General features: G+C 44.3%; 2 protein-coding genes across 17 annotated transcripts in view; one reads left to right on the forward strand and one right to left on the reverse strand.

Moving 5' to 3' along the window:
* Positions 1-16,870, reverse strand: part of GLYR1 (glyoxylate reductase 1 homolog) — a gene marked incomplete at its 5' end in the record, with an annotated part of 37,439 nt that extends 20,569 nt beyond the window's left edge. For 7 of the 8 annotated variants that reach the window (XM_082362127.1, XM_082362123.1, XM_082362128.1 and 4 more), the window contains 5 exons: positions 2,770-3,012; positions 3,560-3,698; positions 14,656-14,735; positions 15,682-15,718; positions 16,769-16,870. In XM_082362127.1, coding sequence (XP_082218253.1) covers positions 2,770-3,012; positions 3,560-3,698; positions 14,656-14,735; positions 15,682-15,718; positions 16,769-16,806 — 537 coding nt within the window. The remainder of the gene's footprint in view (positions 1-2,769; positions 3,013-3,559; positions 3,699-14,655; positions 14,736-15,681; positions 15,719-16,768) is intronic. The other variant, XM_082362129.1, reaches the window with a different exon arrangement.
* The window catches only part of UBN1 (ubinuclein 1), a gene marked incomplete at its 3' end in the record, with an annotated part of 38,110 nt that continues 30,091 nt past the window's right edge, over positions 16,815-24,833 (forward strand). For 4 of the 9 annotated variants that reach the window (XM_082362062.1, XM_082362065.1, XM_082362064.1 and 1 more), the window contains exons 1-2: positions 17,565-17,700; positions 21,916-22,203. In XM_082362062.1, coding sequence (XP_082218188.1) covers positions 21,955-22,203 — 249 coding nt within the window. In that variant the 5' untranslated portion in view covers positions 17,565-17,700; positions 21,916-21,954. Of the gene's footprint in view, positions 17,701-21,915; positions 22,204-24,833 lie in introns of those variants that run through there. The other 5 variants (XM_082362060.1, XM_082362057.1, XM_082362061.1 and 2 more) reach the window with 5 other exon arrangements.

Consider the following 24,833-nt stretch of genomic DNA (forward strand, 5'->3'; position numbering starts at 1 on the left):
ACAAGTCACATGTCATTATGGAGCACCTGCTAGTGTGACTAAGAAACTGGATTTTAATTTGGGTTTAATGTAAATTAATTTAAATGTCAATGGTCACCAGCCTAGTGACTGGTCTAAGGCCACAACAACAGAAGGGAGTAAGGCGAGAACACAGCTCTCTGTCCAGTACTGACCAAAGGCCTCGACTCCTGGCTCCTTGCTCTCTGCACAAGTCTGGATCTTAGGAGAGCCACGGACAGTTCTGTCCTGTCCGGATGGTTCGTGCCCAGAGTTGCAGTTCTCAGCTCAGGACTCAGAAATAAGAGCCCCAGAGAGAGGGTGAGTGTGCACCCGTCACACGGCTCCCACACAGAGTCTAGACACAAACCCAGCCTTCGCCTTCCCGCACATAATCGACACCCCTGCCATCAAGGTCAGGCTTTTCAGTTAATCCTCATGGGACAGAGAATTATGGCCCAGAACGGCAATCATCTGGGGCTCCGCCCAGTTATAAGCTAGGCTACTGTGCTGTTCCAGAGAGGAGCTCGCCAGCCAAATGACAATTACTATAGCAACACACACTCTTTTGTGAGGAGTCCCTACAAGTAAGCCTGGCAGCAGCCCCTGGGGTTGCACTAAAACCACCACACTCTCACTGCACAACAGGCTACTGCTAAAAAATAATAAATGTACAATGTTCATCAAATGTATAGTGTCGCAGGCACTAAGTACTTGGCTTGTGTTACTCATTTAATTCTTAAACCTAAGAGGCTTTATTATTTTCAATGACCAGACAAGGAAACTGAGGCAAAGGTAGTTGGCCAAGGTTGTACAGCTGTAACAAGTCACGGAGTCATGATTCAAACTCTAGGTCCTCCTCCTAACCTCTCCTTTATACTTCCCTTTATCCAAAAAGAAGTTGTTTCTCTCCAGGGCGAGCACAGGAGTTGGTGAGATCCATGGCTTAAGATACCAGACAGCATGAATTTGGAGAACGGTATAAAACCTGATAGCCCAGATTTCTGTGGGTCCCCAGGAAATGAATTCAATTGGATCAAATCAGATCATACCCCCTGAAAAATTCTTCACGCACTGCTCCTGGCAATTTCTAAACTTTTTCCACCTTTGGCTGGAGGTTCCCTGCACTCATGGTCACCCGGGCTGTCCCCACCGCTACAGTTGCTCTCATCTACTCTCTGTCTTAGGTCATCTAACAGCGAGAAGGACCTTCTCTAACGCAGAGATTGCACAGTGGCAGCTGACAGGCTGAATCTAGTCCAGAGAGATGTTCCTTTGGACCTAAAAGTGTTTTAAAAATTTGAGTTAGCTTCTAACATTTAAAACTGGAACATTTCACTTAAAAAAAAAAAATCTGTATTTCCAGCTTCTCTTGAGAAAAACCAGACGATTTGGCAAAAGTTGGCTGTAACCCTGAGGGGGGCGCCTTGGCCTCCCCAGACAGCAGCCGCTGCCACCCCTAATGCTCTCGGCCCAACCTCCTGCTTGAGCACTCTCTCCCTTCCCTGCCTGGTCTCACTGGTGTCTGAACTTACAAGTTTTGATCTGACATTCAGCGTTTCATCACAGCCTCATCACCCGTCTGTGCCAGCCATCTGGCTTCTAACCCCTTGATCCTGCTCTAACAATCTTCCCCTGTGTTTTGACAGACTACCCTCTTCACCTCAAATTCTCCTCCCTTGGCTTCTAAGACTCATACACAAATCTTTTTGGGAAGAAGGTGAGAGGTATATTATTTCTGCTTTACTTTACTTTGCCGGCTCTGCCCACTTCTTCCAACCCTGAGCTGTGTGCATTCTCTCTGCAAAGCCAACTTCTGCCCTTCACTCTTCTCTCTCCTTGCTTCCCCCGAAGACAATCCCTATCTGGTCTCATGGATCCAACGTCCTCTCTAGATATTCGCTCCTCCACAGCTACATTTCCATCCTATGTTATTGGAAGCCTCCCTGGCAGTCCAGACATCACTCCAAATGCATCACACTCAAAACAGAACTGGTCCTCTTGCCCCGTAAGCCAGCTCCTCTCCTTACTCCTCTGCTCAGAAAAAAGGCATCATCATTTCCCCAGGCACAGACTTGAAATCATCTCCCTTCCCTTTTTTCCATCATCCCCTATATGTAACCAGTTACCAAATCTTATGAACTCTTCCTCTGAAGTGCCTCTCACACAGTTCCTTTCAATATTTGCTATCCCACCCACCACCCACCCCCGCCAAGGAAAGCTCCTTATGAACGCACACCTGAAGTTACCCTTCTCGTTGGCTTTGAGCCTTTCTTCTCTGCCCGCCATGATCCCTAACACACAGCTGGGCGCACACTGCCACCTCCACATCCAGCTCAAACACCTTCACGGCCCCCTACTGACTCCATGATAGTATAACACTGCTTATGTAGACCTCAAGGCTCTTCACAATCGGGTGACAACCTATCTTTACCTGTCAGCTCTTCTACCAGTACTGAGACTCTGCATGCCAACATCTAGCCCAGGTGGGCTGTGCCCTTCATGTATGGAAGGCCTTCCCTTCTTTCCTGCTCAGCCCTTTCCAGTGCCAGCCCTTGCACGCTGGCTCAGGTGGACTCTTCTCCTCCCTCGACCATCTGGTCCACCCGTGCATCCAGGCCGTGCCCCTCCCCTGGTCTGCAGAATTCTTTAGGGCAGCACATAGCAGAGGACTCTATGTCCATTCAGGGAGCTGAAGCATACCGTAGAGCTCAGCTCTCCGGTATACAAAAGAAAGTCACTAACCCCAGAAGCTACAGAGATAAAACAAACCTTCTCATCCTTTGGGGGCCGACCCCGCTTCCGGGGACTTTGCTCTTGGGCTCTTTTCAGAGGGGACTTGGAGCCTCTCTCTGAAGAGCCTGAAGACACCCTCTTCTTTCCTTCTCCCATGTTCTTCTTCACCTTCCCTTCAGACAGGCTAAGCTTGCGCTTCTCATCACCTGAGTTTGGCCTACTTCTCTCCTCACTGGAATTACGCCGATTCTTGTCATCAGCAGAACTGTGGGATGATGTCTGAAAGTTTAATAATAATAATGATAACCACCACAACAGTCGCCACCATCACTACCACGATTTACAGGAGCCACACCCTGTGATAAGTGCTTTACGTGTGTTACCCACACAACAACCCTATGAAGTAGGCTCTGCTGTCAACTCCACTTATATTTGCGGAAGTGGATTGAAAAAGAAATTCAAGTCACTTGCCCACAGTCCCCAAACTGGATTTACATCCAGGGAGTGGATATAGCCCAGAGGCCGTGCTCCTAATCTCCATGCTATAAAAGGGAGAAGGCCTGTGCTATACTCAAAAGCTGAGATACTTCTCCTGGGTCCAAGAGACTTTCCTAAGAGCAACAATCTATTCCAGAAAGGTCAGCCACATGCGTGGAGTTTCAAGTTGATTAGCAAAACGCTGATACCTTAGAATTGAAGTAGCTCTCTCTCCACTGGCATTGCATTAAGAATAGTTTCGGGTTCGGGCGATATTTAATCTGTCAGTTACTATGCAAAAATAACTAGTCTGGAGTCCGCATAAAGTGAGAATTGTGGAGCCTCTCACCTGGTCTTTCCCTTTGGCTCTCCTGAGGAACTCTTCTACGGCATCCACAGCTTGCTGGAATCGTTTCCCCTTGTTAATCTTTATCATTTCCTCCTTATGTGCATGATATGGCTTGAGCTGTTCCACTTTGATCCAGGCACTGGCAAAAAACATAGAGAAAGGATATGATCCACACTGCCTATGCCCAAAAGTATCAAAGACCTCACCCCAGCAGAATGCAAATACCTGTTTGGTTTAACTGGACTTTGAAACAGGCCTGCCATTTTTTTTCAAAACATGCTATTGACCACCCCAAACTCTTGAGCCTAAAAGTATGTTTTCTTGAAACAAGTCAAACCACCACCACCAAAATCAGCATCCTCCAAATAAAATCACTGCACTGCAGGTTATTTCCACTCTTATTCACCAGCCTTCCACACTGAAACACACACACTCTGCCACTAGCTCAGGGCAGAGGAAACCTGTAGATGTGCTCCCATTCTCACTACACAGTACAAATGGCCCCACGTGGATCCCAGGGAATCAGGGCTCTTGGAAGCGTTATCAACCACGGCAGCATCACTGTCCATCAAGAGCCTGAGCCAGAATGATGACCTGTCAATCCACTGAGAACGTGGGATGCTACGAGGGCTAAAGAAAGGCAACATCTTCAAAAATCTGCTGCTTCTACAAATGTTTGCAGCCTTGGAGCCTATATTTGTTCATAAATGATTGTACTCAGGGCTACTAAACCACACAAAACTTGTGACACATTGGAACAAGGGCAGTAGTCACAAAAGCAGGCTTTTAAAAACAAGATTCTACTTGAGATTAAAGGAAGGGGAACATACTCTTCCGATTTTTAATTCTTACCACCAATGCAAAACACATGAAAATGAAAAAAGCCATCAACTCTGGAATAACTGGCCTACCACACTAACCTGCATAAATCTGCCCCAGCTGGCTTTTGTGGTTTTTCTAAATGACATTCAGTTTCCAGAACACCAGTAATAATGGAGAGAATTTTATAGGCTTGGCAAGGTAAGAGTTGATTTACATATTTTACCATGTAATACTCAGAGGTTTCATAGCATAACCTTCAGAAAAAGTGGGTCAAGTCAAGGATATATAAACTGGGCTATCACACTAACTTAGGATTCTTTCCTTTAGAGAAAGCTAGAGAATATTCACTAATAACAGTAAAAGTGCTAACCTCTGCACATAAAAATAGAGCTACCAACCCAGCAACAGCCACCTGTGCTTTGAGTGGTTGTGCTAATGGCTGTGATGATGGGTCTGCACAAGCACAATCTCTGGAACCATCAGTCTGCAAACTAGGACTAGGCATGTTATCTATGAGTAAACAAGACTAGAGAGAATGAAACAGTGAACGGGCACTCAGACGCTGGTCTTATTGCACAGAGCTCCAGTGAGATGAAGTAAGCAGGTACCTTCCTAGTGACCAACTCATCTTGAGTTGAGGTTTGAAATTGGACACAACAGACCCAATGGGTCTGATCTACAAGGAGGAAAAATGGAATTAAATTTTGACCCCACATTATTTAGCAAGTGCGTTTGTAGCATTTCTAAGGACAAACCACCAGAGCAATCAGAAGAAAAGCCAGACACACCCTGAAAAGCAAGTCAAACTTTCAGATTAAATGGCAGCTCTAAGGTGACACAAGTATCAGTGATGAAGCTTAAAGTCCCACAGTCCTCAGGAGAAGCCTCAACCCTCTCCGAGCTTCAGGTCAGAAGCTGAGACCTGCCCAAGTTCCTAGCATAAGAAAGACTGGGTGGTTTTCATTGAGTCCCTTGAGATGGGACAAGAGACTCTAAGAACCCCTAACTCCCTCTTCCTCAACCCCCTCACTTGAACCTCTGATTCAAGTGGAAAGGTGAGAACATCTGTGGAGGAAGCACTAATAAATCCATGCCTATCGGGCTTCCCTGGTGGCGCAGTGGTTGAGAATCTGCCTGCTAATGCAGGGGACACGGGTTCGAGCCCTGGTCTGGGAAGATCCCACATGCCGCGGAGCAACTGGGCCCGTGAGCCACAACTACTGAGCCTGCGCGTCTGGAGCCTGTGCTCCCCAACAAGAGAGGCAACGATAGTGAGAGGCCCGCGCACCGCGATGAAGGGTGGCCCCCGCTCGCCACAACTAGAGAAAGCCCTCACACAGAAATGAAGACCCAACACAGCCAAAAGTAAATAAATAAATACATTAATTAATTAATTAAAAAAAAAAATCCATGCCTGTTAGTTGAAGCATTTTAAGTGCATTACTGACTTCTGCCAGGAGAACAGTATAGTCAAAATTCACTCATCCTAAATAAAGACTGGCATTTGAGATACTAAAATTTTCCTCTTATGACCATCTTTGAAAAGTGAAAATAGTTTGCTAAAAGAACTGACAGTATAAATAGGACTTCAATAGGATAAATGCAAGAAATGTTAATCTACTTAAGAAATCAACCTCTTGTTGGAGAAACATCCTGTCACGTCAGAAAAACAGTAAATAAAAAGCCAGAAAAGGGGGCTTCCCTGGTGGCGCAGTGGTTGAGAATCTGCCTGCTAATGCAGGGGACACGGGTTCGAGGCCTGGTCTGGGAAGATCCCACATGCCGCGGAGCAACTAAGCCCGTGAGCCACAATTACTGAGCCTGCACGTCTGGAGCCTGTGCTCCGCAACAAGAGAGGCCGCAATAGTGAGAGGCCCGTGCACCGTGATGAAGAGTGGCCCCCGCTTGCCACAACTAGAGAAAGCCCTCGCACAGAAACGAAGACCCAACACAGCCAAAAATAAAAATAAATAAATAAATTAAAAAAAAAAAAAAAAAAAAAAAAAAGCCAGCCCACTGGAGCCCTAGGAAGATTATCTCTTGAAAGCAAGGTGAATTGAAATTCACTCTGGCCATCTCAATAATTTTCTCTCTGAAGGCTATATTGCAAAACTCTCTCTCCTTAAAAAGGGCAAGCTTGAATTTCAGCTGGAGCTTCAATAAGCCCCACTCTTCATCCACTGAGGCCCATCAGGTGGGGCCTGGCATGCAACTGGTGCTCAATAATCACCTAGTAAATGACACCTTCTAGGCACGTTCAGGGGGGCTGGATTGCCGACCTCTGGGTTAAATAATGTATGGTTGCAGAGGCTTTTTGTAGTTGTTGCTGTTGTTTGTATGTTTTTAAAGTGACTGTTCTGTTTCTTTGTTTGATATAAGCTGTAACTTGTGATTTCCCTCTTAATGAGCTCCCAATGCCTAGGTGGAGCTGTACCTTTTCCAACCAATTTGCTGTGGGCTGGGAAGTCAAAAAAATCAGGCTTAGTCAAGTTGTGTCTAACCAACCGGCTTTGCTTCTATATACAAAGAAGTTAATTACACGTTGCTCGAAAACAAGCTAACTGGCAATCAGTGAGATCATTACAAAGAATGAAATGGAAGGTCCCTTAAGATACTTGGCTAAGTGGAAAACAGCAAGATACACAACAGTGTGTGTAGTATACAAGCACTTGTGTAAAGACGAGGAAAAAGGAACATGTAACTTCCTGATGATGTGCAGTGTCTCTGGAGGGACTCGCCATAAGAAACTAGTATAATTGGATGCCTATGGGCCAGAAACTGGCTGTCTGAGGGATGAGGATGAATGGAATTGTTTCAACGGTTTACAGCTTGATTTGCGGGGAAACCATGAATATCTATTACTCCTAAAAAACAACGTATCAACGATACAGGCCTCTGCTGTAGCACATGGGCTACTCTGACTGCCCAGAGGGTTCTCCCCCATGACTTCCTTGTGTAGGTCTGCTCAGGTGGGTAGCTACTGCCTGGCTGCCTGTGTAACAGCACCTGTAACACGGCCAAGAGCAGCAAACTTACCCTGGTATTCTGATACACCTCCTACAAATGCCTTCCATTTGAGAATATAAAACTTCCACTAAGCCACCTTCCGATCATACACTCAAAATAAATTTTAAAATTTCACATTTTCAAACACTTCCATAATTCTGACCTGCCCTCCCCTTAAATTAAAACTAAACTATGATATCATAGTAAAGAAGCCAGTCTATGAACAATCTCAGGCACCCTCGTCTATGTGTCTCAGACTTCACAGCAACAATAACCTGGGCGGGAGAGAGAGAGTACACACACACAAGCACAGCCCACAGGTGAGAACAAGGATGAGGTCAGAGATGTGTGTTCACCTCTCCATCTGGATTTGGTGAGTACCGTAGTACTTAATAAATAATTTCTATGCTTGCCCCCTCCCCACTTAAACCAATGAAAGAGGTTGAGGATTACTGAAGTGTTACAGGTCCAAGTCTAAGCTATTCAGAAATCAAGACACCCAAAAAAATGCAAATCAAAAAACAAAACAACCAAAAAAGCCACAAAACAAATAACTAACAATTTCAGTTAATTTCAAGCAACTGATTATCATACAGACATCAACAAAGACTTGCAGGGATTTCCCTGGTGGCGCAGTGGTTAAGAATCCGCCTGCCGGGCTTCCCTGGTGGTGCACTGGTTGAGAGTCTGCCTGCCAATGCAGGGGACACGGGTTCGAGCCCTGGTCCGAGAAGATCTCACATGCCGCGGAGCAACTAAGCCCGTGTGCCACAACTACTGAGCCTGCGTGCTGCAACTACTGAAGCCCGTGCGCCTAGAGCCTGTGCTCTGCAACGAGAAGCCACAGCAATAAGCCCGCTTGCCACAACTAGAGAAAGCCCGTGTGCAGCAATGAAGACCCAACGCAGCCAAAATAAATTAAAAAAAAAAAGTTAAAAAAACCCCCCAAAAAACAAAGACTAGCAGAGAAAATAGATTTAGAAGATTTTTGTTTCCAAAACTTGAAAACATTCCCAAATGCTGGATAAGGCTCTCAAGCTGCACTGCCAACACCAACATGGCCAGCCACTTCTTTTCATGCATGACACCTATTCCTGGGGTCCACTGCCTCAGCCACGAAGGGAGTCACCTGTAGGACAGGAGCTGCTGTTGGCACTGGGAGGGGAGAATCTGCTCAGAGCTCTCTAGGATAACTACTGTTCAGCTCTGGCAGAGGGACACTGCTGGCTCACTCCAGATACTGGAGCAGTGGCTCTCACTATCTGCTTGGCTCAATTCTCCAACCATTGCATGTGTTGGATGCAGGGAAAGTGGGTCAATCAGGTGCCAGGTGAAAAGAAAAGGGGATGCTCAGATGGTTCCAATCTGCTGTGCTTCTAATTACGAGCCACAAACTTTTCTAGAAGTTACGTCATTATTATTTAAAAAAATTTTTTGGCCGCACCTCGAGGCTTGTGGGATCTTAGGTCCCCGACCAGGGACTGAGCCCGGGCCCTCGGCAGTGAGAGCGAGGAGTCCTAACCACTGGACCGCCAGGGCATTCCCTCTAGAAGTTACTTTAGCACTCAGACACCTCACAACCAGGCTGTCCCACCTTATACCTAGCTTGATGTAAAAAGTACCTCAAGCTGGGACCTTGGACATCTTATCACTTAAATCCTTATGTTTCCTGACTCTTAGTTTCTACATCTGTTGAAAAATAAGAACCAGAAAAACTACGTTTCCTGAAAGAGCTATTGTGAGGATCAGATGCAAAGACTGCTATAGAAACTCTTGTTTGGGATTTACCCATTGTTTGCCCACGGTATTCTTTGAACTGGTTTGTTTCTGGTGGTTTCTTGAGCACCTGCAAACTAAATGAACTCCCTCCATTCTGCCATTCACGGCCACTGATGAAACTTTTAAACCCTGAGCTCAGTTTCTTCTCTGATGAGCAGCCACCTGTTCGAAGTGGGCCATCATGTGCCTGAGACTTAATCTTTGGTTGTGGTCATGTGGTGGAGTTGGCAAAATTACACTGAAGTTATTTTCCCCTCTGAATTTTTGCAAAATAGAAATGGACTGTGGGCAGTTCCCATGTAGCCACCTAGGCTCAGCTGAATCCAGCCATTTTATATTAAGTCCTTCCCCTCACAGGGGAGGCTGGTTGGGAAGGTCTATTCCTCGCTTCCTTTTTGTGAGGGGGAGCAAAGTCAGGAACGAACTATGTTGCCATCCAGGTGACATCACCCCTGGCCCTCTCTTCCTGGTTCCCTCTTCCAGTGGGAAGTCAACATAATTTGCTAGATGTTTTGGAAGAGGAAGAGAGAAAAATCAGGTTTCTAAAAGACTGAAATTACCATTGATCTTAAGAAGCTGCCCTTTTTACTCTTTAATAAAAGTCCCTGCTTAACATAAAAAAATCACATCTCTCTCTGTATTTTAAGTAGCATGTCAGTTTTGAAACTGAACATCCCTGACTGAATCCTATGTTCCTCAGGAATACAAGAACAGCCTCACTGGGTCAGAACATGTCCACCGAGGTCAGGGCCCAGTGACCAACGGAGCCCCTAGAACGTGCCAGGAGCACACGACCCTCTCCCTGGCATCAAGCGTTAAAGGTGAGGTAGAGTCCAGCCTCTGCTGTAGCCACTTACAGCTTTGCCCATAGAAAGTCATTCTCATCCCTAAAAAATCCACTTGCATTTCCTGTCTAAACCACGTCTCACACAGTTCTCCTTATATATGTCCTAAACACAGTCACACAACATTTATTCTACTCACGGTGCCCCTTGTCAAAACACCTGAGGATTTATGAACAAGTCAGTGTTTATCTCTTTAAGGCCGCTCATTATTTCACCAGTTCTGATGGTGTTTTTTTCTCGGTCTTCGCTTTTTCACATTAAAGAGTCCTCTCTTTCACCTGATTCAGTCCCCTTTCCCGATGCTGACTAGTTCCAACAGATCCCATTAGGATGATAGATTAGACAGCACATAGTACTCCTGGTGAGGCACGATACAGTTTTTACATAAAGGTGGAACGATGTAAAAATAAGAAAAAAGAGTAACAAGGAAAAAACAAAACCAACCAAACAAAAAAAGGTGGAACAATGTACTGTTTTGTGTTCAAAGCCTTTATGGTCAAAAGAACAGACCTGGCTGACATCCTTAGGAATCTCCAACTCCCAGATGCCTTTCTTTTCAAACACAGATCCTTCCCACTCTGCCCTACCATGGGCAGGGTCTGTCTCTCTCTCTCTCTCTCACACATTTTCCTTAAAGCCACCTGCTTCTTATCAGCTTTCTTCTTTCGTAACAGATCTATACCCCGACCTGATGTTTGTCGAACACCTGCTCTTGCCAACCAATATTATGAGTAAGTGATGCTACTTCTTCATAACTACAAGGTAGGGGGTGTTATCCCCACATGTGGATGAGGACACAGAGTCTTAGAAAAGTGAAGCAGCCCAAATCACAGAGCACGCAAAAGTGGTATCTGAATATACATTAGGCTGGTAACAAGCCAGAGCTCTTTCCCCAAAGTAATTCGCTGCTACCAAACAATCTGGAGATTTTGCCTTCAGTTAATACAAAGATTCTAAATAAAATCTGCCTAACACTGATCACTAAGAACCCTTCTCCCTTTAGAGACATACTGCAGATCCTTACCCTTTGTTTCCTTTCATGAAGGCAACTGCTTAGCCGCAAAAAGTTAACATGTTAGTTCCCTGGTAGCTTAATTTTTAAATGGTTTTTTACGAACACTGTCAAGGAGGTTTAGAAGACTAAAGATATTATATCTAGCCACTGCTGTGTATCCACTTGCTTACGAATCTCCTCAAAGAACTTTAGTTAGAAATCACATCATCACCACCACCAACACGTTATTTTTGTGTCCAGGAAACTCATCCTTTTCACTGGCTTCAAAGGTTTGCCTGGTTGAGTGCTTGAGTGCTGAGATTCCCTCAGCTCCAATTTCCTGTGTCCTATTTGTAGTATTTCGTATACATAGGGACGACAGTTTATTCTTCTAGCCTTCCAGCATTTAAAAAATTATCATAAAAACACAATAGCTTTCAGGTCTCCTGTAAGCTGATTAACTCCCCACTTTCTATGAGGTCCCATATGTGTTTCAGACTTGTGTACTTCTTCAGTTAGCTAACCAAGCTGGGCCAACCACGTTGCCCCTGTTCTCCCCAAGCACAAGTTCTTTACCTCACACAGGAAGGCTCTCTCTGTCCACACATCCAACTTAACTCCCAGTGGTTTACAGTAGCCCCACCGCCTGGAATGCCTTTACTATTCTTGCCTGTCCAAATTCTAGCCATCCTCCAGAGTTTGACCTAAATCCCATCTCTCCAGCAACCTTCTTTGACCTAGCTGTTCTCCGCCAATCTCTCCTTGTTCTAGAACCCTTTAACAATAATTCTACACATCACTCATTCTGCACTTAATCCCATCTAAAATGTTTATGTCTCGTCACCTGAGTTTATGTCTTGTCCTGAGTTCCTGGAAGATGGGGACCACAGCATTTGCTTTCCTGGGAGTTCCCTTTGGTGTCCAGCAATGTGGAGTGTGGCTGTACAATCATACTTGTTTGCATCCAGACAATCTTTGCTGTGAAATTCAAGGCATTACCAGAACATTCCCTCTTCCAGACTGTCTCTTGCTCTCACAGCTCTGGGCCAGTGACTCCCTTGAAATATTGCCACCAAAAGGCTGCTGAGTTGGTTTGTGACAAGAACTGGGGCTGGGTATGTCTGTATATGTTTTTGGTGAAAACAGACATGCCATGCAAACTCTAAACCAGGATGAGCACTCTGACACATAAGCTTGCCAGTGAAAAATACTGTTGTAAGAGATTTTCCTATGGAATATTATATATCGCTTTCTAGAAATGTATATTTTAAATGTTGGTATTAGATATATCCAAAAAGTCACAGACATTTTTCAAACCCAAAGCTACGTTTTCCTGTAAGAATCATAAATAGAAACACAACTACTTAAATCAAACCATCTAGCGAGACCCAGGCAATCAACTTGATGGAGTGATGAGAAAGCTAAACAAGTTGCTGGAAACTCAAATATACATTCTTCGTTTCACTGTGACTTCTTATATGGCCTATTGAAGAATCTCAAATTAATAGTCCTGATTTCAACTCTAAAACAGATCTGGTTAAAAAGCTTTACTGTTACAAAAGACCCCGAACAGCCAAAGCAATCTTGAGACAGAAAAACGGAGTTGGAGGAATCAGGCTCCCTGACTTCAAACTATACCACAAAGCTACAGTAATCAAGACAGTATGGTACTGGCACAAAAACAGAAACACAGATCAATGGTACAGGATAGAATGCTCAGAGATAAACCCACGCACATATGGTCACCTAATTTATGACAACGGAGGTGAGGACATACAACGGAGAAAAGACAGCCTCTTCAATAAGTGGTGCTGGGAAAACTGGACAGCTACATGTAAAAGAATGAAATTAGAACACTACCTAACACCATACACAAAAATAAACTCCAAATGGATTAAAGACCTAAATATAAGACCAGACACTATAAACCTCTTAGAGGGAAACATAGGAAAAACACTCTTTGACATAAACCACAGCAAGATCTTTTTTGATCCACCTCCTAGAATAACAGAAATAAAAACAAAAATAAACAAATGGGACTTAATTAAACTTAAAAGCTTTTGCACAGCAGAGAAAACCATAAACAAGACAAAAAGACAACCCTCAGAATGGGAGAAAATATTTGCAAATGAAACAACAAACAAAGGATTAATCTCCAAAATATACAAACAGCTCATGGAGCTCAATATCAAAAAAACAAACAATCCAGTTAAGAAATGAGCGGAAGACCTAAATAGACATTTCATCAAGGAAGACATACAGATGGCCAAGAGGCACATGAAAAGATGCTCAACATCACTAATTATTAAAGAAATGCAAATCAAAACTACAATGAGGTATCACCTCACACTGGTCAGAATGGCCGTTATCAAAAAATCTAGAAACAATAAATGCTGGAAAGGGTGTGGTGAAAAGGGAACCCTCCTGTACTGTTGGCGGGAATGTAAACTGATACAGCCACTACGGAGAACAGTATGGAGGTTCCTTAAAAAACTAAAAATAGAACTACCGTATGACCCAGCAATCCCACTACTGGGCATATACCCTGAGAAGACCATAATTCAAAAAGAGACATGTACCACAATGTTCATTGCAGCACTATTTACAATAGCCAGGACACGGAACCAACCTAAATGTCCATCGACAGATGAATGGATAAAGAAGATGTGTCACATATATACAATAGAATATTACTCAGCCATCAAAAGAAACGAAATTGAGTTATTTGTAGTGAGGTGGATGGACCTAGAGTCTGTCATACAGAGTGAAGTCAGTCAGAAAAAGAAAAACAAATACCGTATGCTAACACATATATATGAAACCAAAAAAAAAAAAAAAATGGTACTGATGAACCTAGTTGCAGGGCAGGAATAAAGATGTAGACATAGAGAATGGACTTGAGGACATGGGGTGGAGGGGGAAGCTGGGGCAAAGTGAGAGTAGCATCGACATATATCACTATCGAATGTAAAACAGTTGGCTGGTGGGAAGCTGCAGCATAGCACAGGGAGATGGGCTCGGTGCTTTCCGATGACCTAGAGGGGTGGGATAGGGAGGATGATAGGGAGGATGAGAGGGAGGCTCAAGAGGGAGGGGATATGGGGGCATATGTATGCATATGGCTGATTCACTTTGGTGTACAACAGAAACTAACACAGTATTGTGAAGCAATTATACTCCAGTAAAGATTAAAAAAAAAAGCTTTATTGTTAGAACGCTAGATCAAATCATCTAGTTTTACAAGAACAAGACTAAACAATTACTTTAAGATGAATGAAATTTTAGCTTTCACTGTATACCTCATGCCTGAGCCACGATAAACAACCATTAAAAGAGAACCAAACAGTTCCTGATAAAAGGAACTGCCTGTGGGGTTGGGTAAAGAGACGTGAGAACTGATCTCAATGAGGTTATCATATTTGGAAGGTGGCACCCCACTTCCCACCTGACTGACATTGTTATTGGTCCCAGGACAATTTCTGGGAGATAAGAATAGCACCTTTTACTTAGGTATGAAGCCAGAATGATATGCCATTCTTATAGACTACAATGAGACTGAACTAGGATCCGCAGAATATTCACAAGGCAGCTTCAACCCAGGGCAACTCCCAAACGTAGGGAAAGTGAAACTGTTGGTGAGCACTACTCACTGATCTTCTGTTCCAAAAAACTTTACAAAGAAGCATTTCTTCCCACGCGGTTTCTTTAAGTCCTTGGGTGGGTTAACAATCTAGAGGATGAAAGGGAAAAAAAGGCTTTTTTCCACAAGTATAAGTTGGTAAGAAAAAAAATGAAATAAAACAAAAGAAATACATTTTAAAAAACAAAGCCAAACACAGGGCCTAGTTTATGTCCAAATCTGTCATTTTTCTACTGAGATATGTGGAAATGTGCAAATATTCTAGGAGTTCCCTACATCTACTATGGTCTACAGTGTTCAGCAGATACAATATACTTTTTACTAAAATGACCCTGTTTTAAAAGCAGTTAAAACTAAGGCCAACGTCATTACCCCCTGCAATGTGAGCCTGTCATCACTGAAGAAACATAGAGAATACTCTTAAAAATACTTCTGTGCAGGAAGAGTTGAGACAGGTAACAGCGACAATGAAGAACAACTGAGGCACTGAAAATGCCATATTGCAAAGAGACAGTCTAAAGACATTTCCTGGGCTCCTAGCAAGAATATAAAAACAGAACATTTGGAAAGCTATGAGGGCTTGCCTCATGCAAAATGTGGAATGCCAACTTCTGCAAAGATGCACTGGAGTAGCACATATGGTAAAATGGAAAAAAGATTTAAACTTAGTTGGGACAAAAATACTTTGACTTTTCACTAACCTACATTTAGATTTTTCTTCCTGGAAAATTTATTTGCTTCTCCTTTTGTTAGATTTAAGTGCAAAGCTAAATTCAAGTTAGAATGGATTTTCAGGGTTAAAAGACTTTATCACAAACCACCTCTGATTCAAGAAATAATAACTTACTGCAGATTAAAGGACCTGGTTTATATTATACTGTCGTTTCTAAATAAACTGATACTAAAGAAAAAAAAATTCCGAGTGTTATTTAAATAAGTCCAGTTTAACTCAATGCTAGTAACTGAGGGGGAATACATCTTACATTCTCCCCTTCCTCAAACCCGACTTCAGACGTCTTAGTAGCAAGACACTCACCTTTCCCGGCCAAGGAGGATACCGGCCGAGTTTCCCCCTAGAGAAAACACAGAGAGTCAGCATTTGCCCTGGAAAAGCCAGTCCATCTTCAACTCACTCAACATGCAATTTATTTTCCTAAATCTCCACTTCCACCCTCAAGTGCCAGATCAAAAGCTGGCAACCCGGAGTTCTTAACGTGACTTCCACAGCTAGGCCCAAGAGGCCCAAGTCCCTTAGAAATGCAATGCAAAATTGTAGACTTATGTGCATAAGGTATGGGCATTCTGCTGGTGAGAAGGAACACAGAAAAACAAAACCACCAAGAGTCGTTTGTCTAGAGCCTCTACCGTGACGTGACGGGGGTGGGGGGGCAGTTCGCTCTGTAAACACAGACTTCCCCTTACAAAGTCTGGTTTAATTCACCAGCCCGGCTTTGACAAATGCTTATGGAAGCCCTTCCTCTGGGTCGAGAAACGAGCTACGCAGCTCGAGGGAGGCGGCGACAGTCAGTCTCGGTTCGGGCGGTTGTCTGGGACACAGAAGCAGACCACGAGAGGCACCCAAGAAGGTACTGGTCACTGCCAACCCTTCGGTTGTAAAGGAAAACTCCCCCTTCCATTTCTTCACAGGGCAGCGCCAGCAGTCCGGTTTCGACACCCCCGGCTGAGCCGCCCGCACAGGTCAGTTCCATCGCAACGCAGGTTTCGACGGGCTTGCCCGGACGAGATGGCCCCGCGGGCTCTCCGGCTCTCCTCCTTTCCCGGGAGCCCCAGCCAGAGCCCGAGGCGAGAACCGGGCGTCCCCCGGAGCCGCACGGCACCGGGCATTCCCCGCACGGTGGCCGCCGGCGTCCGGGTCCGGAGCGCAGCCCTCCCCGGGCAGCCTCGGAGCTCAGAGCCGGGCCCGCTGCGGCCAGCCTCGGGCTCAGTCCCCCGGGGCCAGGCTACCCCTTCCGCCCGGCTTCGTTCCCAGCGCCGGCACCTGTCTCGCCCTCTCTCCACGACCTGGAGCGCATAGAAAAGCAGCCTCGAGGCGGGCCGTGCACCTCACGCCTAGGGAAGCAGCGCCCCGCGAACCTCGCTTGGCCCTGGCAGCCCGGACTCACCACACCAAATCGCCAAGCCGCAGACTCACAGCCGCCATCTTACCACCCAACCACCGCCGACGCACGGGCCGTCGGGAACATCAGGTCGCCCCGGCGCCGCCCATTGGAGTGAGCCCTGTCACATGACGGGGGCCGGCCGTAACCGGCCACGCCGCTGCTTTGACGTCACCGCGCCCGTCGGGACTTATTGGCCGGTCGAGCAGCACGTGACTCGGGAGCAGCGGTCTCCGCGCGCCGGATCCCGGAGACTCCCGGCTCCTTCCCCCTCCCTCCGGCTTGTGACAACGAAGCGCCGGGGTCTGAGGCGGCGGCGACGGTGCGGCCGGCCAAACGAGCTAGGGAGCCGGCCCTGTGGCCGCCCCGCCCCCGGGCCCTGGCCTCCAGCTCCCTCCCCCTCGGCGCTTCCGTTACGGCCGTTAGTCCCTCGCGGGCCCCGGGGCCGGCCGTGTTGCCGCGCCGGCAGCTGCCCTGACGGACTTCAGCGCGGCCTGGAAGACAGCCTCCGCCCGCGTCCGGGGCCCCGCACCTGGCGGGCTCTGCGTGGTCGCCCCCGGGCGGCAGACAGGTCCTTCGGAGCGCGCTTTCTAAAGGCCGGCGTCCGGGGAGCCGCTCCGAGCCTGCGTCCGCGCCCCAAGTTCTCCAGGGGCGAAGTGCTGCCCGCCCCGAGGCTCCGAGTTGCCTGGCCGGCGTGGAGCCGGCGTCTCTCCGCTTCCTCTTGGGTCGGCGCGGCGGCACGGCCGGCGAAGCTCCCCCCGGGCGCGCGGGGACCCGGCCATGGGCCGCGACGCGGGCCGGCCGCCCGCCGGGAGGCATGGCTCGGGGGCCGGCCGCTAGCAGCGCCGCAGCCCGGGCTCCCGGGCCGGCATGAGGACGGCCGCGGGGGGACGAGTGCGGCCCGCGGGGCCGTAGCCTGCATTGCGCCGGTGACAAAGGTGCGTGTGTTTGTCGGGACCGGGCTCTCATGTAAGCCTTGTTGTAGTTTGACACTTTTAGGGAAGTTGGGAGCAGGCTGTTGTGACAGCAGGAAGGCAGATGCTAGGCGTAGTTTCAGTACGTTAAAACTAAACCATTGAATGGGGAACTGTGAACAGCAGTTCAACACAGCGTTTGCCTAAACGTCAACATCCCAGGTAGAAAATAAAAAAATTTAAAGGTCCCAATCCCAGTTCCAGAACCCAAACAGTTAAGTCAGGTGTTGACTTAACTTAGAACCGGACTTTTCTTGAGTCACCGCCTGCTTGAAAAGGTGGCAGGTCCACACGCCGTTTCCTATGGGCGTTTTGTTACAGGGAGACTGGTTGTAAGCGGGTTTTTAGCGAACTGGCTTGTCCGCAGTCTGGTTTCTCTTTGGAGTTCAGTTTCCCTGAAGTACCGTCAGCTGTTTTCAGGAACTGTCATTTACTGTTAACTATTTTGTGTTTTTTTAAAGACGAGTTGGTCATTTAAAGCGTATTTGAGTTTCCAGGATATACCTTAATAAAATTCAGCACACTCTCTTAGTTTAGAAATTCTTAATTTTTGAGGAATTGAAGCATACTTGAATGACTTCATAAAATACATGAATCTTAAATCAGCTTCACACTGGACCTAGAGACATTTCCGTTAGAGTCAGGAACATGGTAAAGAATATATTGTCTGATATCCTGGCAGTTCTAGCCAATGCAATAAGACATGAAACAAAAATAAAACATAATTTTTCAGAAAGGAGAAGACAAAATTCTCATGTCTGTGAATGATGGGACAGCCTATTTTTAAAAAACAAAGTTAAGGGAAAACCATTAAAATAAATAAGAGTTCGTTGAACAGGCTAATTATAAAATCAGCATACAAAATTCAGTTTTTCTACGTTTCACCAATAATCATTTTGAATATATGATTAAGAGGATATGTAACAACAACAAAAAGTACTATTCCTGGGAATAACCTGAGATGGAAAAGGAGGCTAGTATTTCTTGGATAACATCACTTGAAGTTTTTTAAGAGGGATGCTTTTGTTTGTAGAATACTGTACTTTTATTTAGAATTAATGGGGACTTCCCTGGTGGCGCAGTGGTTAAGAATCCACCTGCCAATGCAGGGCACATGGGTTCGAGCCCTGGTCCAGGAAGATCCCACATGCTGCGGAGCAGCTAAGCCCGTGTGCCGCAACTACTGAGCCTGCACTCTAGAGCCCGTGAGCCACAACTACTGAAGCCTGTACACCGCAGCTACTGAAGCCTGCACGCCTAGAGCCCGTGCTCTGCAACAAAGAGAAGCCACCGTAATGAGAAGCCCACGCGCCGCAATGAAGAGTAGCCCCCACTTGCCGCAACTAGAGAAAGCCCGCGCACAGCAACAAAGACCCAACACAGCCAACAATAAATAAATAAATAAATAAATAAATATTTAGAATTAATGGTCAATTCATTAAAATTGAGTATTTAAATGCTTAGCTTTTTTAAAGCCTTTTAAGCTTTGTCGACAGATCTTTTATTTATAAATCTAAGAATGTTTACGTAAAAATAAATGTTTGATTTTTGACAAAGTTTCAATTAAGGCAACAGTTTAATAGATTAAATTCCCATAAACAATGAGCTCTTTTTTACGAAATTAAATTCCCTTAAATGTTTTACACTACATTTAAAGCTTTATATGCTTGTTCTCTCAAATACTTCAAAATTCTAAAACAGTGAACTTGTAAACCTAGAAGTTAAATCTTTCCAAGGACTTAACTCTTTTAAGTCTAATAAACGTGTAAATGTAAGGTCTTTTAAAAGCACACTTTCAAATTTAGTTATGTTCCCTTAAGCATTTCAGATTAAAATTGTAAGTCTAACATCATTCATTAAAATGTCTGATTCTCTTAAATGTTTGAAATGACTTAGTAACAAGCAACAGCAATTATCACGATGACTGTAAAACTTAAACCAAAATCTAAGTGTTAATATGCTGTAGGTTTGATTTACTTTATTTTCTAGTCTTACTACTGTAATTTCTCAGGCCTGCAAAGTCACTTACACAACCAAGAGATGAATTTTTACCATCTGGGTTGATTGAAGTTACACTATCTAAAATTTGGGCCGAGATAAGGTTACATTTTAAAATTACTGCCTGGTCAAGGGCAGGGACCTAGTTCCCACTTCTAAGATGACCTTTCTGCATCCCATCAGTTAACATGCAGATTCTCTTCTTACAGTGAGAGTTTGCCTGCATTTATGAGTGGGGGACCTTTATGCCTTCACCTTCACCTTCACTTTGCCTGCTTTTATGAGTGGGGGACCTTTATGAAATCCCTTTCAGCTGGGATTTATTTCCACAATCCAGAGAATCACGACTGTTGTGGGGGCCTTGAAAGTTTCTTTTAGGGGAATTTCTTTTGACATCTTAGTGCATGATGGTCTTTTGCATCACCAACCTGTTTTGCTGCCAGTTGCTTTGTTTTCTAATTAGAATTATTTTAACTCTTCATTTTTAGATATTTTACTCCCTTACCTGGTCTTATAGATCACAATTTTATGGTCATGATAGAAGAAGTGAATATTGCGTGTATACAGATACACATGATGTATATGGATATATAAGATATATATAAATCTTCCTGAACTAATTCACATTTATGATTCATTTACATTCAAAATGCAGTGAGCTTTTTGGGGGAACTTATCAAAATGATTTTTAAATTGATCTGAAATAATTAATAGGCTAGAATAGCAAAGTATTACTTTTAAAAGAATAATAAAAATGAATCTTTAAGTTGTTGAAATATACCATAGAATTTTTCAAATCAGTGCTGTACTGGTTCAGGAATCTAGATACTAGATGGATATAACAGGATGAATTTCAGAAATAGACCTTAAGATACTAAAGACATGTATAATATATGCCAAATCAGCAGGGAAAAGAGGGATTATTTGGTGATTGATGCTGGGGAGAAACCAGGTTAGGGCCTCACCTCTCACCTTATAGTAAATTCAATTTAGGTTAAAGAGCTCAATGTGAAAAATGCATCTATAAAACAAGAATGGGTAAATTCTTTTACAAGAATTACTTGGTTGGAGGAGGACATTCTAGGCATGAAAGAAATGGAAGAAGCCATAAGGGAAAAGAGCCTAGTTTTAACTGCATAAAAAGCTAAAATTTCTTTCATCATACCTCACTCTATGCAAAATTAAACAGTAAATAGCAAAGCAGGAGAAAGTATGAGAGATATGACAGGCATGACATATTTATTATTTATATATCTATAACAAGTCAAAAGCCCTTACAAATCTATAAAGAAGCTGCGATTTTTTCAACCATTCCCTTAATGTTGGACACTCAGGTTGCTTCTATCATTTTTCATATACAAACAAGGCTACAATGAATATTCTTATTGGTGTGGTAGAATGTGGGTTTTAAAAGGTAGGACACAAAATTACACATAAAGCACACACACACAATATATGGTGTGATTTACATGTTTATATTCTGTAAATCCTTGGAATTCTGGAGTTCACAATATACTTTGATCATTTCCAAGCAACTTTGAAGGTCTTTGGCCTGTGATAATTTGTCACTTTGCTGAGGCCCAAGTTTGGGTCGTGAGAGGCTGGTGTTCAGAAGTGAGCCTAGCCATACTGCTTCTGAGACAGCAGTCTTACTTATCCTGGGGTAGGCAGTACTTCTCTGAACTGATGAAAACTGTCATTGTGAAGAATGGCCCTACATGAAAGTAAACTGCTGGTGATGAAAATAAAGAGGTATTAAGAAAGAGGTTATTCTCAGCCAGGAGTAAAAAAAAATGTATTGGATAAATTAAATGAAAACCAATTTTCTCTAGGATTCTTTGCAATTCTGAGGATTCTTTAAGGCTCTATCAGCATGGGTTCTCTAGTGTCGAGAATCTAGTGAATATGCATAGAAAAAAAAGACTGGAAGGAAGTATGCTAAACAGTGATTATCTCTGAATGATAGGATTTGGGGTGCTTTTCATATCTATATAAAATTTTTTATATTTAAAATAAATAGTATTTAAGAAGAAAAAAGCAGTAAATGATAAGATAAATTTAACAGTGATTCTTCTTGACAGTGAAATTTTTTTTCTAAACTTAAATCGGTGTAACTGAACAAGAAAAATCACCATTTTTATCATCTCGGTTTGACCTGGCTCTTCTTTTCAATGTTAACAGAAGCCATGCAGTGACACCTGGTAAGACTTGTTGGTAGCCATGTCGGAGCCCCACAGGGTCCAGTTCACCTCTCTCCCAGGTTCTTTGAATCCTGCATTTTTGAAGAAATCCCGGAAAGAGGAGGTTGGGGGAGCAGAACAGCATCAGGACTCTGAGCCGGCTGCAGCAGCTGTTCGGATCACACTTACTCTCTTTGAGCCAGATCACAAGCGCTGCCCAGAGTTCTTCTACCCAGAGCTGGTGAAGAACTTACGAGGGAAGGTGAAAGGACCTCAGCCTGCAGACAAGGTATACCCGAGTGACCCCAGCTCACTCTGCAGATCTAATGCTCTGGACAGCGTGTGTGGATGGGGCTTCCGGAGGGTGGAAGCAGTACTAGAGAGGCTTTGGGCTCCCCCCCAAAGCAAGCACAAGGTCTGCTGGTTTTTCCTCTGGCAGGAAGGGATAGAATTGTTTCTAGAACCATTCTCCTGATTTATGCTAGAGAAAATGTATGGCACATCCAAGGCTAATTTGAATTATGGCTAACTAATATGAATAAATACCAAATTTTTTCATACCAAGTCTATAAATGTTACATGTAAGTGTGACTAGTCCCTGGCTTTTCCAGTGCTGGAATTTCATGCTGGATATTTTTCTTTTCCAAGGGAATCTCACTGTGCCTAATATGAGGGCAAGCAAAAGACACAGCCTGCTCATCTCTTTTGAAAAGTAATATTCTGGATAGTTTCTTTACCTGGATGGATAGAATCCTATTTTTGTGGGTTTTGTTTTTGTTGGGATTTCTTATCCCCCACTCCCCACTGGAATTGGGCAGCCTTTAGGGCTTTTGAGAATCAGTTTGATTTTTAATTAATTAATTAATTAGTTTATTTATTTATTTATTTTTGGCTGCATTGGGTCTTTGTTGCTGCGCATGGGCTTTCTCTAGTTGCAGCGAGCTGGGGCTACTCTTCGTTGTGGTGTGCGGGCTTCTCATTGCGGTGGCTTCTCTTGTTGTGGAGCACGGGCTCTAGGCGTGTGGACTTCAGTAGCTGAGGCTCTCGGACTCTAGAGTTCAGGCTCAGTAGTTGTGATGCACGGGCTTAGTTGCTCCGCAGCATGTGGGATCTTCCCGGACCAGGGCTTGAGCCCGTGTTCCCTGCATTGGCAGACGGATTCCCAACCACTGCACCACCAGGGAAGTCCCAGTTTGATTTCTTAAATGTTTTTTAAACGATCTATTTATTTTCCTGGCAGACTGTTTTACTTTTTTAGTATGGAATGTTTCAAACATGTACAGTGTAGAGAGAATAGTATAACAAGCCCCCATGTACCCATTACCCAGCTTCAGTTATTACTGATACTTTGGCAATTCGTTAACATTGTAAAAATTTTTTATAAACTTTTTAACTGAATTATGTACATAAGGAAAGTGCACATATGATAAATATACAGTTTGATGGATTTTAACAAACACCCATGTAATCTGCACCTGGATTACAAAATATAACATTTTCCAGGACACTAGAAACCCTCCTTCTGCCCTCCCAAAATACTGCCTCAGCCCTCAAGGGTAACAACTGTTCTGATTTCTAACAGCTGAGATCAGTTTTGCATGTTTTTGTATTTCATATAAATGGAATCATACAATTTGAGTAGGAGCTAGGTCAAGAGCATTTATTTATAAGCACCTACTGTATACCTGTGTGCTAGGCTGGCCTCTGAGGGAAAGGTGAGTAGGGTCCTGCATTTGCAGCATTTGGATCTCTAGAGTGGCTCTCAGTGAAATGGGGATTAGGCTAGTACCTGGCCCACAGTGTGTCTGCGGGGTAGGGGGGCGGGGTGTGTGGATGAGATCATGCAGGTGCATGATTTCTAGCAGATTGCCTCAGAGCCAGTGCTCCAGCAGTCTAATCCATGGTTGTGCTGTTTGGAATGAGTGCCTTTGGTTAGAAGGATTATCCACTTTTCTTTACTCAGATAAAAATGTGTTTCCTTGGTAAAGATCTGATTGGCTGAATGGAAACCAGTTCAGTCTGTGCCAAGGGTCAGCCTGTTGTATGAGGGCCAGTGGTCAGGATGAGAAAAAGTAATTTCATATCCATTCATAAACTCTTTTCCAAAGTAGGAACAGGATTTTCTTCCTTGAGAGGAATACAGAGTAGCAGGGATTGGTTAAAGTATTTATTTACGGGCTCAAACCAAATTAGTAGGTCAACTGAAATTTGAACTCCAGTGCTCTGATTTCACCTTTTTGGGGGTTCACATGCCCTCCTCAATTGCAGAAAAATGCATGGGGCTTACACAGAGAACTTTGGATCCAATTTCAGGGGATTCACTCCTGGCCTTCAGATTCAGAACTCCTGAATTAACATGTCTACTCTGCAGTGTTCAAAGCATAATGTAATCTGACACATTCATGTATTAACTCACTTAGCATGTATATCTTAGAAAGTGAAGGCACTGTGCTACGCTGAGGACTATGTAAACGTGGGGAAGTTGTCGTCCCAACCTTACAGGAACTTTGCGCTCTTGTAGATGTTTTAGGAGGATTACACCAGCACAGGTAGCAGAAGTCACAATGTGGTAATGGTTTAAGTCTGGTACAAATACAGGCCCCGGAGGGCTTAGACAGAGAGGAGCTTACATTCCAGATGCTGTGTTGAGACAGAGCTGGACCTTCATACATTCAGGAAATAGTGGATGACTGCTGTTTGCAGGGCATTAAGGAGTATGCATTAAATCCAGCGCTGCTCTAGGTGGGTGGGTTTTCTTAAAATTATTTGAACTACTTAGGTTACATGTGATCATTGTAGAAAAATTAGAAGATACAGACAAGCTGTTTTAAAGACCACCCATTTATGGTATGTACATGTTCTGTAACGTCCCATTGTACGTGTGTGTCCTAAATCATTTAACTGATCCTTTATGGGTAA

This window comes from Balaenoptera borealis, assembly GCF_965194805.1.
Source record: "Balaenoptera borealis genome assembly, chromosome: 16".
In the NCBI taxonomy this organism is placed as follows: domain Eukaryota; kingdom Metazoa; phylum Chordata; class Mammalia; order Artiodactyla; family Balaenopteridae; genus Balaenoptera; species Balaenoptera borealis.